General features: G+C 42.6%; 2 protein-coding genes across 3 annotated transcripts in view; both read left to right on the top strand.

Annotated features, from left to right (window-relative positions):
- Positions 1-3,056, top strand: part of LOC124296592 — a 59,752-nt gene extending 56,696 nt beyond the window's left edge. Inside the window, exon 8 of the mRNA XM_046746626.1 lies at positions 2,877-3,056. Coding sequence (XP_046602582.1) covers positions 2,877-3,056 — 180 coding nt within the window. The remainder of the gene's footprint in view (positions 1-2,876) is intronic.
- LOC107226446 (sialin) overlaps positions 1-14,878 on the top strand; it is a 135,473-nt gene that overhangs the window by 45,986 nt on the left and 74,609 nt on the right. The window lies entirely within an intron of this gene.

The raw sequence follows: 14,878 nt of genomic DNA on the forward strand, positions 1-14,878 counted from the left end.
ACTGAAATCATGCAGTAGCACGGCGGCTTACTGCAACTCTAAGCCGTGGACCATGATTCACACAAAACTGGCATCGCACGATGCAACCAAGAAACGATAAATATAATATTAATGACCGAAATCATGCAGTCACACGGCGGCTTACTGCAACTTTAAGCCGTGGACCATGATTCACACAAAGTCGATGAATACCATAAGAAAGAATAGAAATTATGAGCAACTTCGTAACGATACAATACAGAGGCAGAAGCCTTACCTTGGTTGGTGACTTCAGGCACACAACACTGAATTTAGTTTAAATAATACTTAGAATAATCAAAAGAAAATAGAAAGGAAGGAAAGGACTTGAATTTACAGGTAGAAGTTAACGATAGTGCAACGATAGAGGGTATGGAGAAACGGTAGATAGAGTAACGATAGAACGAGAGGAAGAAGGATCGGTAGCTCAAAACGAGAGAATAATCGGGAGAATACGGATAAACACAGCTATCGCTCAGCAGGTCAAGCGTAGAATAGAAGGAGGTCGGAGTTCGGCTCGCCGATCTCTCGGTTGTCGCGAGGTGATTCTTCTTCCCTTTGATTGGCTGTTTGACCCCCACCGCAAATAGGCCATCCCCCTGTGGCGAATATTGGTTACGGCGTGGTCATGCGTCTTCCAAAATTACCGCTAGATGTGGCGTAATGTGCTGCTCGTGATTTCGTCGTTGACACCAACTCGTACGATTTAATAGCTGCTTCGGTTTACTGTCCAGGTTGCCTATCATCGGGGACTTCTTTGACAGAGGCATACACAGGGTGCCTCTCGGTCAAAGTTACCGAGTGGAGAGTGACGCCTCATTGTTCACTTCCACCGGCTTTTGTACAGGCAGTAGCCGGCTGCCTGTACCCGAGGTCGTGCAGTCAGACGGTTGGCCAAACCGTGGACCACGACCCACACAATTCGTCCTTGCCGACAGGAAGGTAGCGTCGATCCTCGGAACGATGGCTTTATCAACCTGGACGTAGTGGTTTGGGGTCGGTCCGGCACCAGGCCGGTAAGTCGGGAGATGGCAGGCTACGGTCTGCCCTTCACGCCATCCTTGCGGCATCCGATAGAGCGGGCGGCTGGTTCCTCCTCGAGGAACGATGCCCTCGGCCGTCGGGAGGATTTTTATCTCCCTGTTCACCGGCAGTCGAGGCGATACGGAAGGTTCGGGTGGAGGCTACCCCTGGTGTATAGAAGTGCACCAAGGTAGCCAGTATAGTCTGATTAGACCGTCGGTAGGCGAAGTCGTCGAGAGCTGGAAAAGGTAGCTATTGGTCCCTCGTTGGTCGGGATCGTTGTCGTCCACGTACCTTATTAGCTTGCGCCGAAGCGCGGAATAAAGAATTTACAAAAAAAAGAATTAGTTAAAAGTAGTTATTGCCTATTTTGTATCGAGTTCGATTGGAGTACTCTGCTGAGGACACGTAAACTAGAAATAATAACGGTTGTGTGCCCTTGTGACGGGCGACTCTGAAACGCCACGTTACAGAGTATTGCAAAATTAAATAAGCAAATTTACTTTTCTGAAGAGTCCGGTGTCCTGAAATGCCTCATTCAATTTTTCCCATATCGTTTTTGCGTCATCAATTTCTTCGTTGAAATGATGTCGAACACACGGATGTGTGGCAAGAACTATGCGCGATGCGACTTCACTTTTCTTGGTTGCATCGGTTTCGAGAACAATAGGTGGCACAGCTTCTATCACATTCCAGAGTCCAGCAATTTCAAAATATGCTCGCATATCACATACCCAATCTCGGTAATTATCACGACCAGTGAGCTTTGTTATTGACTGGTAAAGTGAGTAATGCGAATGCGAGGTGGTAGCCATTTTGTTTACCGGTCGACTCGTTCAAACGAGCTGATGACTTGGCCGGGCTCACGAGAACTATTTGTGCGTGAGATATCACTTTTGGCGCCCAAAAAACACGACTCTTTACAACAAGAATTTTTTTTAAATTTCTGGGCCCATTACCTATTGTTGTAATGGGAAAATTTTGGGAATGGTAACGAATGACTTTGACACAATGTATTGAAACGATTCGTGTTTATTTATCCGCCGAATATCGCTAGAATTTCATACGTAACATGAAAAGTAACGCGGTGGTTTCGCGCAAACTCGAATATAGTATTAGTTTTAAGAATTTCCTGTCTCGTAAGTGAAACGGCAGGATTCGGTCTCTGGACTCGGAAGGAAGGTGGAAAATAGTTATTTGTTAATTCTTTGATGAGCTCCTGGAAGAGGTTGCTAGAGTTTGACCGGTTTAAATTGATTTTCGAGATAGCCTCAGAAGTTGTTTCATCACTCTCATGTGCAATGGCACGAGTGGAATAAACCTATCATCACAGGTCGTGTGAGCGGTTGAGGGTCAAACTTGTTCTGTGCTTGTGAAGCAAGACACAGAATAATCGTAATGAGCGGTTTACTCGTGTGGAGAGAGATTTGTTTTCCAAGAGGAAATCTTTGACCAGTGATTATGTTATGTCCCCAAGAAGTGGGATCTATGACAGGAAAGAGTGTCGTGAATTTACTCTTCTTATAATGTTGAGAAATATTGTTGAAAGGTAAGAAGGAATTGGTTTCTCTTATTTGGTTTGATAATGATTCGTTTCGCAAACGGCAAGATAGAATATTATTGACGTGATAGCATGGTGGTCAGAAGAACGGTGTTTGACGATAGAAAATCGTCGTTGAAGAGTTATTATTTGGTATTGATAATGATCTGTTCTGCGTATGGCAAGACAGAATGTTATTTATGTGATAGCGTGTTGGTCAGAAGGACGGTGTTTGACGATGGAAAATCGTCATTGTTGAGTTATTATTCGGTATTGACAATGATTTGTTTTGCAGACGGCAAGACAGAATATTGTTTATGTGATAGTGCGGTGGTCAGAAGGACGGGAATTCTACGCAAATATACCGTCGCCCATATCAAGACATCCTGTCGCAATGCAGGAGGCTCCTTATAGGTTCAGGGGCCCCACCTATGGGTCAGAGGATTCTGCGACGATCACCGTATCTGAGTTTTGACGTCAGTCGCAATGCTGAGCTTAGTTCAAATACGGCTCCCTATTACCTGAGGACTTTTATTAAAAAGAGATGAAATTCGTTGAATACGTTGAATACCCTCCTTCGATTGAGAGTGGTGTTCGAGGATTCTTGCAGTGACGAGTCCACGTCTCGTGATCGTGAGTTAAGTCGACTGCTGGTTCCTCGTTGAGGTGTCGTGCTCCGCCGAGCAAATGTGCGGATGAATCCTGAGTCGGACGAATAACTGGTCTACTCTGCGTACGATATACGATAGATGATCAATAGATGTCGAGCCACATTTGTGCTCGACTTTGATACCTGCTAGTCGTCCAGTTTCGCAGATTTTGTGAATAGTGATTGGCCGTGCCCTTTGAAGAGGGAGCACGGTAAATCGCGTGATTTGGTTGGTTTATTGGTACGTGGTGGGGTTACCGAGTGTGTCGCAAGTTTTGGGCTTGTCACCGGTAAGCATAATATTGGGAGCTCGGGTTGACCGTCAGGTGCCGGTACGCCGACGAGGCGTCCCGTCACAATATATAACTATACTAGTAGTGTTATATTCATCGTACAAGGCTCTGGTGTCGACTGACTGATGACGCCGTCGTCGCTCGCTCGCGCTCGGTACTTGCACACATACACACATCAAGCTCAATCGCACATACACAATACAATGTTAACAATACATAGGTATATTACAGTTTTCTATTGCCCCGATCCAATATTCGGCGTCACAACCTTTTACAGCTTCATTGTATGACAACGGTTCGACATACTGGGTTATGTTTACCTCCTACCTCAGCGGTCTCCTCAAACTTTCTCGATTTCTTAAAATCGGTCGTGTATTTACAGGCATGTCTTGTATACGAACATTTTCTCGATTTTCTTCTTTGGCTTTTACCGCTTGTTCAAAAATCTCTTCTACGTCGTCTTCGCTGTCGCTGTTGATTTCGTAGTATTGAATTTTTTTTGGATAGAAAAGAAAAACTCAATGAGTTCAAAGAGAAGGGATAATTGGATGACTGGTAGAAGGGGTTGCAATAAAATTGTTACACTCGAGAATTACAATAATAATTACGATAATAAACTTTATTAGAATGATAGCGAAAATTAGTTAACAGGTTAAGCTCGGAATGACTTTGTCTGTAACTCCTCCTTCACAGAGCTGGAGACAAACTGAAAGAGAATACGAATGCTTTCTCTCTCTGTACTTTGGTACGACGCCTCTCACGTCGTTTACCGGTAGCTCGAGAGTCGAGGTACCGGTATAGTCGGACTCTGCTCGAACCAAATCAACACTTCCGCCGTTTGAGTAGAGTCAGAGTTCCTTAACCCCGATGTCGTCCCTCAGTTTACAAAATCGATTTTTCGTTAAAGCCTTTGTAAGGATGTCGGCCTTCTGTTCTTCGGTCCGAAGGTATTCGATTCTCAGTTCATCAGCTTGAACTTTCTCTCGCACGAAATGACACCGCACTTCGATGTGTTTCGTCCTTTTATGAAACTCCGGGTTTCTTGCGAGTCGAATTGCACTTTGGTTGTCTACGTGGATGACCGTTGCCTCTTCACAAGGCTGCTCGATGTCGAATAACAGTCTTCTCAGCCACACCGCTTCCCGCGATGTTATCGACGCTGCCACGTACTCTGCTTCAGTTGTACTGAGCGTGACGAGTTTTTGACGTTGACTTGCCCAAATCACCGGGCCACCAGCCAGCTCAAAAACGTACCCGGTTGTGGATCTTCTCGTTTCCACATCTCCTGCGAAGTCAGCGTCCGAGTATCCTCTCAGAATTAACCCGCCGTCCTCGCCTTGATATTTTATTCTGTAGTTCATCGTCCCGGCGACGTACGAAATGATGCGCTTCACCGCGCGCCAATGTTCCTTGCTGTGTCGATTGAGAAATTTGCTAACCAAATTTACTGCGAACGATATGTCTGGGCGAGACACAATCGACAGGAACATCAGAGACCCCACGGCCTCTCGATACGGAACTTCTTCGCCCTCTTCACCTTCGGATAACGGTAGAAGTTTCGATCCCGCTTCACACGGTACACTTGTCGACTTCGTATCGACCATCTCGAATCTCTCGAGAATTTTTCTCGCGTATGTGCTCTGATGCACAAACACTGTCCTCGTTGATCTGTCTCGTTCGATCTGCATTCCCCCGAACAAGCTTGCGTCTCCGATGGTGATTTTGAACGCTTCCTTCAGATGTTTGAGAACGACGTCGATCGCTCCTCTGTTTTTCGCTGCTACCAGGCCGTCGTCGACAAAAAGGGCCAGGTACAGGACGCTTTCTCCCACTCGACCGAGAAAAATACATTTGTCCGCGCTCGTTTCTTTGAATTTAAATTTCCGGAGGAACGAGCTGAATTCCCGATTCCAGCAGCGAGGGGATTGTTTTAATCCATACAGCGACTTATCGAGGAGGCACACTTTGCTCTCTCGCGATCCCTCGTCTACCGGCAGTCCATCGGGCAATTCCATGAAAATCATTTCGTCGAGTGATCCGTACAAAAATGCTGTTTGTACGTTAAATTGAGAAAGCTCCAAATCTTTTGCTGCAACCATAGCCAAAAGAACCCGCAGCGAGTCGTATCTCATGACTGGAGCGAACCTCTCGGTGAAGTCCACGCCTTCTCTTTGCATGAACCCTCTTGCTACGAGACGAGCCTTGTATCGACGAATTTTTCCTTTTTCGCCTTTTAAGACCTTGAAAACCCATCTTGAATCGATTGTTTTCATTCCTGGTCGCCTGTTCACCAGCGTCCAGGTTCCGTTTTCCCGGTGTGATTCGAGTTCTGAGTCAACGGCTTGCCGCCATTTTTCCGACTCTCTGCTGCGAAGGGCTTCTCCGTAGGTTACCGGTATTGAACACTCAGCGACGTTTGTTTCGAATCTCGACGGCTTTCGAATGAGATTCCGATCTCATAATTATCGTTTTTCACCTTAAGCAGCTTCCGGCTGTTCCACTTCTTCCTCAGCTAACTCGAACACCCCGTCGTCGTCGTTTTCTTCGTCTTCTTCCGCCGGAGCTGGAATGATTTCTTCGTTCACTTCACGCTCTTCTTTCTTCGGCAAAATCAGCTCACTCGATTTGCCTTCCTCGGATAGAACTGACAGTCCGACGACTTCATGAAATGTCACATCTCTCGACACTATCACCTTTTTATTTTTTTGGGTCGAAGAGTCTGTAATTCGAGGAATTACTCTCGTAACCGACGAGAGTCGGTTTCTTCGCGCGCGCATCTAGTTTTCTGAGTTGCTGCTTCGGTACCTTGACAAACGCTTCTGAGCCAAATATTCTCAGATGCGTCAGGTCCGGCTTCACACCGATCCATTCTTCGTACGGAGTTTTTCCTTTTGTTACACTCGATGCTCCAGCTCGGTTCATCAAGTACACGGCTGTACTGCACGCTTCCGCCCAAAGATATTTGGGGAGATTTTTCGCCAGTAGCATGGTCCGCGCACTTTCAATCAACGTTCGATTGTCTCTTTCCGATTTACCGTTCTGCTGTGGCGTGTACGGAGCTGTGAACTCGCGTTGAATTCCTCTGGAATCCGTGTAGCTTTCCATTTCCTTGTTTTCAAACTCCGTACCGTTGTCCGACCGAAGAACCCGCATCGGCCTGCCAAATTTGTTTTCGATGAGTTTGTCGAACCTTTTAAACTTTTCAAGAACGTCACTTTTGTGCCTTAGGAAATATATATGACGAAAACTTGTCGCATCGTCTTCAAATGTCAACAAAAATCGCGCACCACCGAGAGATGTTGGGGACATCGGTCCGCACACATCCGTGTGGATCACTTCTCCCGGTGTTGTCTGTGCGCGAACTCGCGTTTTCTTGAACACTTTTCTATGGGATTTCTCTTCCTAACACGAACCACAAAAACTGTCTCAGTGTTTTCCGAAAACTCGACGCCTTTTACTAGGTTTTCTTTGACTAGGCTTCGCACCGCCTGTGCGTTCACATGTCCAAGTCTCTCATGCCAAACTCCACAAACTCGTTTTCACATCGTTGGCTTCACTGCCGCACTTCGCATTTTTGGTTTTAAAAATCATTTGATAGATTTTATTCTTGAGATTCACGCTGTAACCAACCGCGAACCCGTTATTGTCAATACGCACGCCATTTCTCCGAAAAAGCACTCCGAGGCCTTTTTCCGCACAGACACCAACCGAAAATAAATTTTTCGTCATATCCGGGATATGTAACACGTTTTCGATACGAGACGATACCCATCCGTCGTCTACGAACTTCTCGATCTCCACTGTACCGACTCCAGCGACACGACGCTCTTTACTGTCTCCGAGAGACAACGTGTTACCTACCGGTAACTCGGTGTCTCCGAGAGACACCGTGTTACCTACCGGTAACTCGCGATAGTCACTTAACCAGTCCCGTCGGTAAGTGATGTGACGCGACGCTCCGCTGTCGGTCAACCAGCTATCGCTTTTATCGGCAGCGAGTATCCTTCTCACTACCTCTGACGGAATTTGAAACACAGCACTTTTACCGGTATCTTTCTCATTACCCGCACTCGTGTTCTCAACGACAAAGGCACAATCACTCGAATTGTTCCCGCCACCGTCACTGCCTTTCTTTTTACAGGATGACGCGTAATGGCCGAGTTCTTGACACTTGAAACATCGCACTTTGGGCTTCGCACCCTCTTTCTTATATTTCGTGTCCTGCTTTGAACTCACTTTTCTTTTGTCCTTGTCCTTTTCCTTTTCTTTCGAATTTCTCATCGCTACGAACGCACTTTCAGTGTTGTCGTTCGCTGACAGACGCGACTCTTCGCGACGCAGCCGTTCCTCCAGATTCTCAAGCGTTTGCATTTCTGGCGGCATATTGTCCCATGCGGTCAGGAAATTCGAATATTTCGGCGTCAGATTTCCCAAAATCTTCCCCATGATCGTCGTATCTGAGACTGCCTCTCCTACGTCCATCAGCTGAGCCGCTATGTTATTAACTTTGGCGACGTGCTGAGTGATCGAGTCGTTTGCTTCCATTCTATACTCATTAGGGTGGTTCAAAAAAAAAAAATTAATTTTTTTTTTCTTCCAAACAGGCTCAAAAGTTTCTTTTGGATGTAAAAAAATTATTGTGAAAATATGAGCCCTTAATATTAATATTAAGATAGTCCTCATCGCATTTTTGTAATTCCCATAAGAATAACATGGGAAAAATTATTTTTGCTTCTTCTGATTTTTATACCGTTCATACAACTGATTGACTAATAAATCGCTGTTATAATCTTTATAGAGAATTGAACGCTCTACAAAAAAGGTTTGATAACATTTTTTTATTAGTCCACGCGTTCAAAAGTTATTGAAGATCGAAGTTCAAATTTTTAAAAATTTGATCGAATTTAGTGAATTACACCGAAACTGTTGGTTTTGGTGACAAATTATTTATTTTTTTGAAATTTCACAGTGGCTATCCCCCTTAATGTTTGACGAAATATTTGATCCTTAAATAAATTTTTTTTTTTGAAATTTCACAGTGGCTATCCCCCTTAATGTTTGACGAAATATTTGATCCTTAAATAAATTTTTTTTTTTGAAATTTCACAGTGGCTATCCCCCTTAATGTTTGACGAAATATTTGATCCTTAATTTGTCACCAAAACCAACAGTTTCGGTGTAATTCACTAAATTCGATCAAATTTTTAAAAAATTGAACTTCGATCTTCAATAACTTTTGAACGCGTGGACTAATAAAAAAATGTTATCAAACCTTTTTTGTAGAGCGTTCAATTCTCTATAAAGATTATAACAGCGATTTATGAGTCAATCAGTTGTATGAACGGTATAAAAATCAGAAGAAGCAAAAATAATTTTTCCCATCTTATTCTTATGGGAATTACAAAAATGCGATGAGGACTATCTTAATATTAATATTAAGGGCTCATATTTTCACAATAATTTTTTTACATCCAAAAGAAACTTTTGAGCCTGTTTGGAAGAAAAAAAAAATTAATTTTTTTTTTTTGAATCACCCTAATACTCATACAGTCTCGTTGAGAGCATTAATCTGTTCGACGCCGATCGTTGTTCGTGAATCGACGCCAATTTCCTCCACATTTCACATGCGGTTTCATAAATTAATAATGGTCGCATTTATTCTGACTCGAGCGTTGACGACAGAAGGAACATGGCACGCGCATTCTCGACGTCCCATGCCTTAGCCTCTGGTGTCGCTCCGGCCGGCCTCTTTTTTGCACCGTTCACAATTCCCCACATACGATGCGCCATAAATAACGCCCGCATCTGAAATTTCCAGCCTTGATAATCATGGCCATCGAATTTTGAGACATTCTTTGTTGTGATTGCCTCAGACATCGTGGATTCGTTTTGCTCTCTTCCTGCGCACGAACTCTCACACGAGGTACTTTATCCAAGATGGCCGTCCGCCGGTTACACCACGTGACTTTCAAACCGGGATTGCTTACCGGTACGCTTCTCGCGTTTTTACACCGCGTTTTACGCAGCACGTTTCACACGCTAATTACACCGCGTTTTACGCTTCTCGCGTAGCGAAACCGCTCTTTTCGCGACACTCCCGAGAACCGCTTTTCTACCAATCTAGATCCCTTCTCGCAGTCAGCGTGACTGGGCCTATAACCTATTGAATTTTTTTTGGATAGAAAATCGAAAAAAAAAATCGAAATCAAATTTGAAATTGAAGAAAAAAAAAAAAAATTTGTTGAAAAAAAAAAAATTGGAGCACGCGGTACTTGGCGGGCCTTTTTAAAACGAGCACAAGAAAATACAAGTCGAGCTATATAAATATTATGATGGCAATATAAACATGGGCCCGCCAAGTACCGCGTGCTCCAATTTTTTTTTTTTCAACAAATTTTTTTTTTTTTTCTTCAATTTCAAATTTGATTTCGATTTTTTTTTTTTTGTCGTCAAAATTTAGGGATGGCGGGTCGGATAAAGGGTGGACCCAGTCGTCTCTGACGTCATTTTTTCACTCCGAGATGCGCAGAACGCAGTGCGCACCGCATCTCTGACGTCATTTTTTTTTCCGATATGCGCAGAACGCAGTGCGCACCGTTTCCAAATTCTTGCGATCTATCGGCTTATATATATAAGCTCAACGCATCCGATGCAGACTCGTCAGTCTTACATGATATATGCAAGTCAAAAAAGTTATACAAAGCTCAGCTTATATCAACGTCAAAGTCATGGCAGTCGAAGCGTAATATACGGAACAAGAGACTGTGCAATGTCGCAGATCCCGCAGAGCTGAACAATGCTGTAACTTCAAAAATCTTGAGACCCGTAAAAGCCAGGGAATTCGGAAATTCTGGAATAGTGAAGAAGACGATTTTTCTTGACCTTGGTGAATTGTTGAATAATATTATTCTTGGATATGAAGGTCGTGAACATCAAAACACTTTTTTTGTGTTTACGTTTCAGCCGTGATGGGGGCCCTCCTCAGAACGATATATTTAAAACATCCCTGCTTATTACCTAAACCTTCCATATTAAATTTTGTTATGACTGAGTTGTACATTATTTTATTATTTCTGTTCGCGACAGATGTAATAAAACTGTTTTTTTTTAAAGAATATTCATGAAATAATTTTATACCTTCACCTTAGCTCTTAAGAGAGAATTTTTTTCAATACGAAGCTTATGTAAGATTCGACCTTGCTCTCCATCCTTGACCGAGCTGTACTCAAACCGAGTTATTTTTTGCATTCCTAGAGCGATAGTAACCCAACACCGCAGATCCTTGGCTCTGAATGTACCGCAGCTATCGGCCGACCTTGCACTCTGGTCTTGTCTGAACCCGTCCAAATACTCATCGTAGAGTTCACATTACATGACGCAGCTCGAAACCCTCCATCGTTGCTAAGTGGTGTTCGGAGTAGCATTTTCTTAGATTTTGACACTTAATTCTAGATACAATTACAAGGTACAAAACGTACGTAGGATCAAAGGTATACATGATGGATAAATGAAAAAATATTCATAATTTCAATCTTTTTTTTTGTTTATTGAACGTAAGACTTACACAGAACATTGGATATTCGAATGCGATACTCAGATTATACGTATACGAATTCAAGTTGACCGTAGGGTCCGCCAAGATAGCGTAGATGCAACCGTATCTCCTTACTGGCTGTCGTCACCTTCTGGAACAAATCTTCATTTTCGTGGAGGGCCTTGGTCAGTCGGTTGGGCAGAAAAATCGTGAAAGAGTCATCCAAGTCCAGAACGATTTTGTCTCCAAATTTCGTTTTAACCCGACGAACGCCACTGACCCGGTATTCGAAGTATACTTCGAGGTCCGAAAGCTTTTTCAAGGGCAGAAGTGTCTCCAGGCGAGCGACTTCGTTCAATTTTTGAAAAGTCCATGATCGTTACGGTCGAGTTGTATGTGCTCGAAATCTCTTGTGAGTTGATTGAGGTCAGATCTGATTTTCAGCAGATGTTTTACTTCTCCAATATTCTTGAGGAGCAGTTCTAGTCGTTTCTTCAATCCACGTTGTTGTTCCAGAGCACTTCTCATTTGCAAGAAGAACAGCTTCAGACTGGCGATGAAGTTTTCACTTTTCGCTCATATAACGTTCCCCCAGAATAAATGAATTTTTTTTGTAAAAACGTATGTCCCTCTTTATTTTATATCCGACACACAACAAGTATGCGTCTTTATTTTTTAGACAATCGACAGACATATGCATCGTTGTACAATTTCTTATATTTCGGAGCGTTCTTATTCACTATCCTACATAACAATAATATTTTATACATCATGGTACAGTTATAAATTACAAAGCTAAGGTGTAGGCTTGTAGCCCCACGGAAGCGTGTCGGTTGTATTTTGAAACACGATCCGCTTGTCGTCATTCCAGCTCAGTGCTACTTTCTGCTGTTCTACGGTGTATACCTCGTGCTTTCGACTCAATATCAAATGCTGATTTGAGGATAGATTTTCACGGTTCAAAACACATTCCAAATAATCGTTGAAAGTTATTTTTCTCAACGCTGATCCTTTGACACCTTTGGCACGTTTATTGTCTTTCTCATCTCCCAAGACTCGGAATGCGTACAACTTAGCTCTTAATCCTACAAATTCGAGCATGATTTTTCCATTATTCTCATCTTTCATCAAGCCGAGAACTTTTTTGTTTGCTCGAGGTATTCCGTAAACGTTGTCAAGCGGATAATCAGAAGTATCGAATTTGTGCAAGTCCTCCTTCATGTGTTCGTATATGTCGGGGACGGTAAAATTGTAAATCAAACTGTCGGTATCCGTGTACATTAATTTTGCTCGGTTGCCGAATTTCTGCTTAATGTAATTGTAATGAAAATCGTAGATATATGTTTTAGCCAGATCCATGATGGAGAAACCTGCATACAATGGTTTATTCAACTTGACTTTCGTCTTACTCATTTCAACGATAATTATATCTTTGTCGAAAACGGTGCAGCTGTGGAAATTGGGTTTGGCTATGGTAGCTCTAGCACCGTATCTTCCATCCCATTTCGTGATCAGCCTGACATCTCTATACTTTCGCACGTTTTCCATAGTTTTGCCAAAAACTGCGTTGTTCATTAGCTTGTAAAAATTTTTCTCAAATTCGTTGTCAGATTTTTTTCGCAAATCGGTATTCAAATCTATATATTTTTTGAGCCACGGTGTTTGCCTGAATTTGAGAACTCTATGAATTTTGAGTAATTTTAAGCCTAATTGTAAGCATTGTTTCAAAACGCGGTAGTGAACAACGTAGTTTTTCTTGGAAAATAGCGTGGGCGTCAATTTCGGTTGCTTACTATTCGAGATCGGAGGTATGTAGTGCTCCGGACACAGTGGTAAATCCTTATGAATTTCATGCAGTTCCTCAGGATATTCCAAATCCACCTCCAGTATGTAACCAAACTCCGCATCGTCCGAGGTGGTAAGAACGTCGCATTGTCCGAAGTCTGATAACCATTCGAAGGAACTGTATGGTAGAGCAAAGCTCATAGCAGCACCATACAAATTATTAACGTCAAAGTACATGAGATAAGATTCTTCGACCTCAGGATCGAATTCCTCTCCCATATATCTATTGTTGGCCTTTGCGTATCTGTTCGAACACTGTGACACACCACCTCGAATACCCTTTTCGATAAACATAACCATGTCTATGTCGGTGAGAAGCTCGAGTTCGATGCCTGTACATTTTAACATTGCATCAAACGACAGACCGGGCGCTGTGTAGTAATGTAACGGGTCCAGTTTGTACGTTGTCCAACAGCTCTGTCGAAAGTTTTGAAAAACGTCGGCCAGTAAAAACACGTCCGCCTGTAAATACAAGTCCGAATACTCTCCCAAATTTTGAACGTTAAAAGTTTGCCAAACTTTACATGCATGTGCATAGTCGTCGTCTGATATATCCTGATCATTTAATTTTGAGTAAAATTGTTGTTTGGATGGTAACCGTCTGTCCTCGAGCTTCTCCCAACTGTTTATGTATTCGTACGGGAACACTCCTTTTCTGGTCAATAACTGAAATTCATCTGAGCTATGATAAAATTTTCGTGTGATTGATTTCTGATCATCACCGAGATACGTTGCTAATTTCTCAAGACTACTGGGCATGAAACGGTACGAATCTACGAATCTAAACTTTATATCTGTCCCTTCGACATATTTTGTAAATGAAATGTACTTTTCTTTGTTTACGGGTAGAAGCTCAGTTGTGCCCTCGAACGATGTAGCCAGTGCTTTGATCAGAAAATGTGAATCGTAACCCGACAGATTGTGAAATATCAGTGGGATAATGTGCGAATTTTGGTAATTTAGATTGCAACCTCGGTGAGCAGCACCACGGTACTTTCCCGTGAAATGGCAGTGATCACGATGTTTCACGTCTGCGAGTGTAAACGGTTTTTCACAAATGTGACACACTGTTGTTGAGTGAAATTCGTTGATTTGATTGAAATTTAGTGGTTCCATCGGTACAACAGTTTTGAAATAAACTTCCAACGAATGTGCCAATTCCGCTAACTCGTTCACAAACCATTGAACGCAAGTCTCTCCACGATTAATTTTGAAATTCGAAAGCGAATCGTCAAACGCACAATGTAGATAGTAAGCTATACTATACGGAAGATGCTTCTGATAAATTGTTCTATTTTCCCCAAAACTTTCATGTGTGGGTTGCAGTAAACATTCGAGATCCGCGTAAATGCAGAATTGAACGGTTTCTTTGTGCTTGAAATTTTTGAATTTCAGTATTTTTTCCTCATCTGTAGGTAGAATAACTTTGGTTTTGTTTAAATTCATGCAATCAGCTCGGTGCTTCAACAAACATCTTTCGAAATTAAAATGAGACAGACACCTATCGCACAACCAAGTACGACATTTATGCTTAGAAATTTGAGATCTTGTTAATCGAGACAGATTTCGAATACAAGTAAAATGAAAGATTCTGTTTTTTTCATAATTTTCCATATCTACATCATCATCGTCAGGGATTTCAGACTCTATTACTAAAAGATGGATTGTAGGTTTATCAGACTTGTTTCGGCTTAAATAAATGGGTACAATTTCACTGCGCTTTTTTTTTCCGCCCTATCTATACCGTAAACGTTAATTGAAAGACCGTTAAGCTTCTCAAATTTTGAAATGGTGTTTTTGTCTAAAGACATTGGAAAATGCAACCCGTCGTATTGTAGCACTGCGCTGAAATGTGGATACGAAGTAATTTCATTGGGATTTTTGTTGTTGGCTGGAAAGAGGGCTGCGGTGACCGACCAGAGGAAGCAATACGCGTCTCTGTTACGGATGTTGACGACAGCCTTCTTATCTTGAAT

The sequence above is a fragment of the Neodiprion lecontei genome, chromosome 1 (assembly GCF_021901455.1).
Source record: "Neodiprion lecontei isolate iyNeoLeco1 chromosome 1, iyNeoLeco1.1, whole genome shotgun sequence".
Classification (NCBI taxonomy): Eukaryota; Metazoa; Arthropoda; class Insecta; order Hymenoptera; family Diprionidae; genus Neodiprion; species Neodiprion lecontei.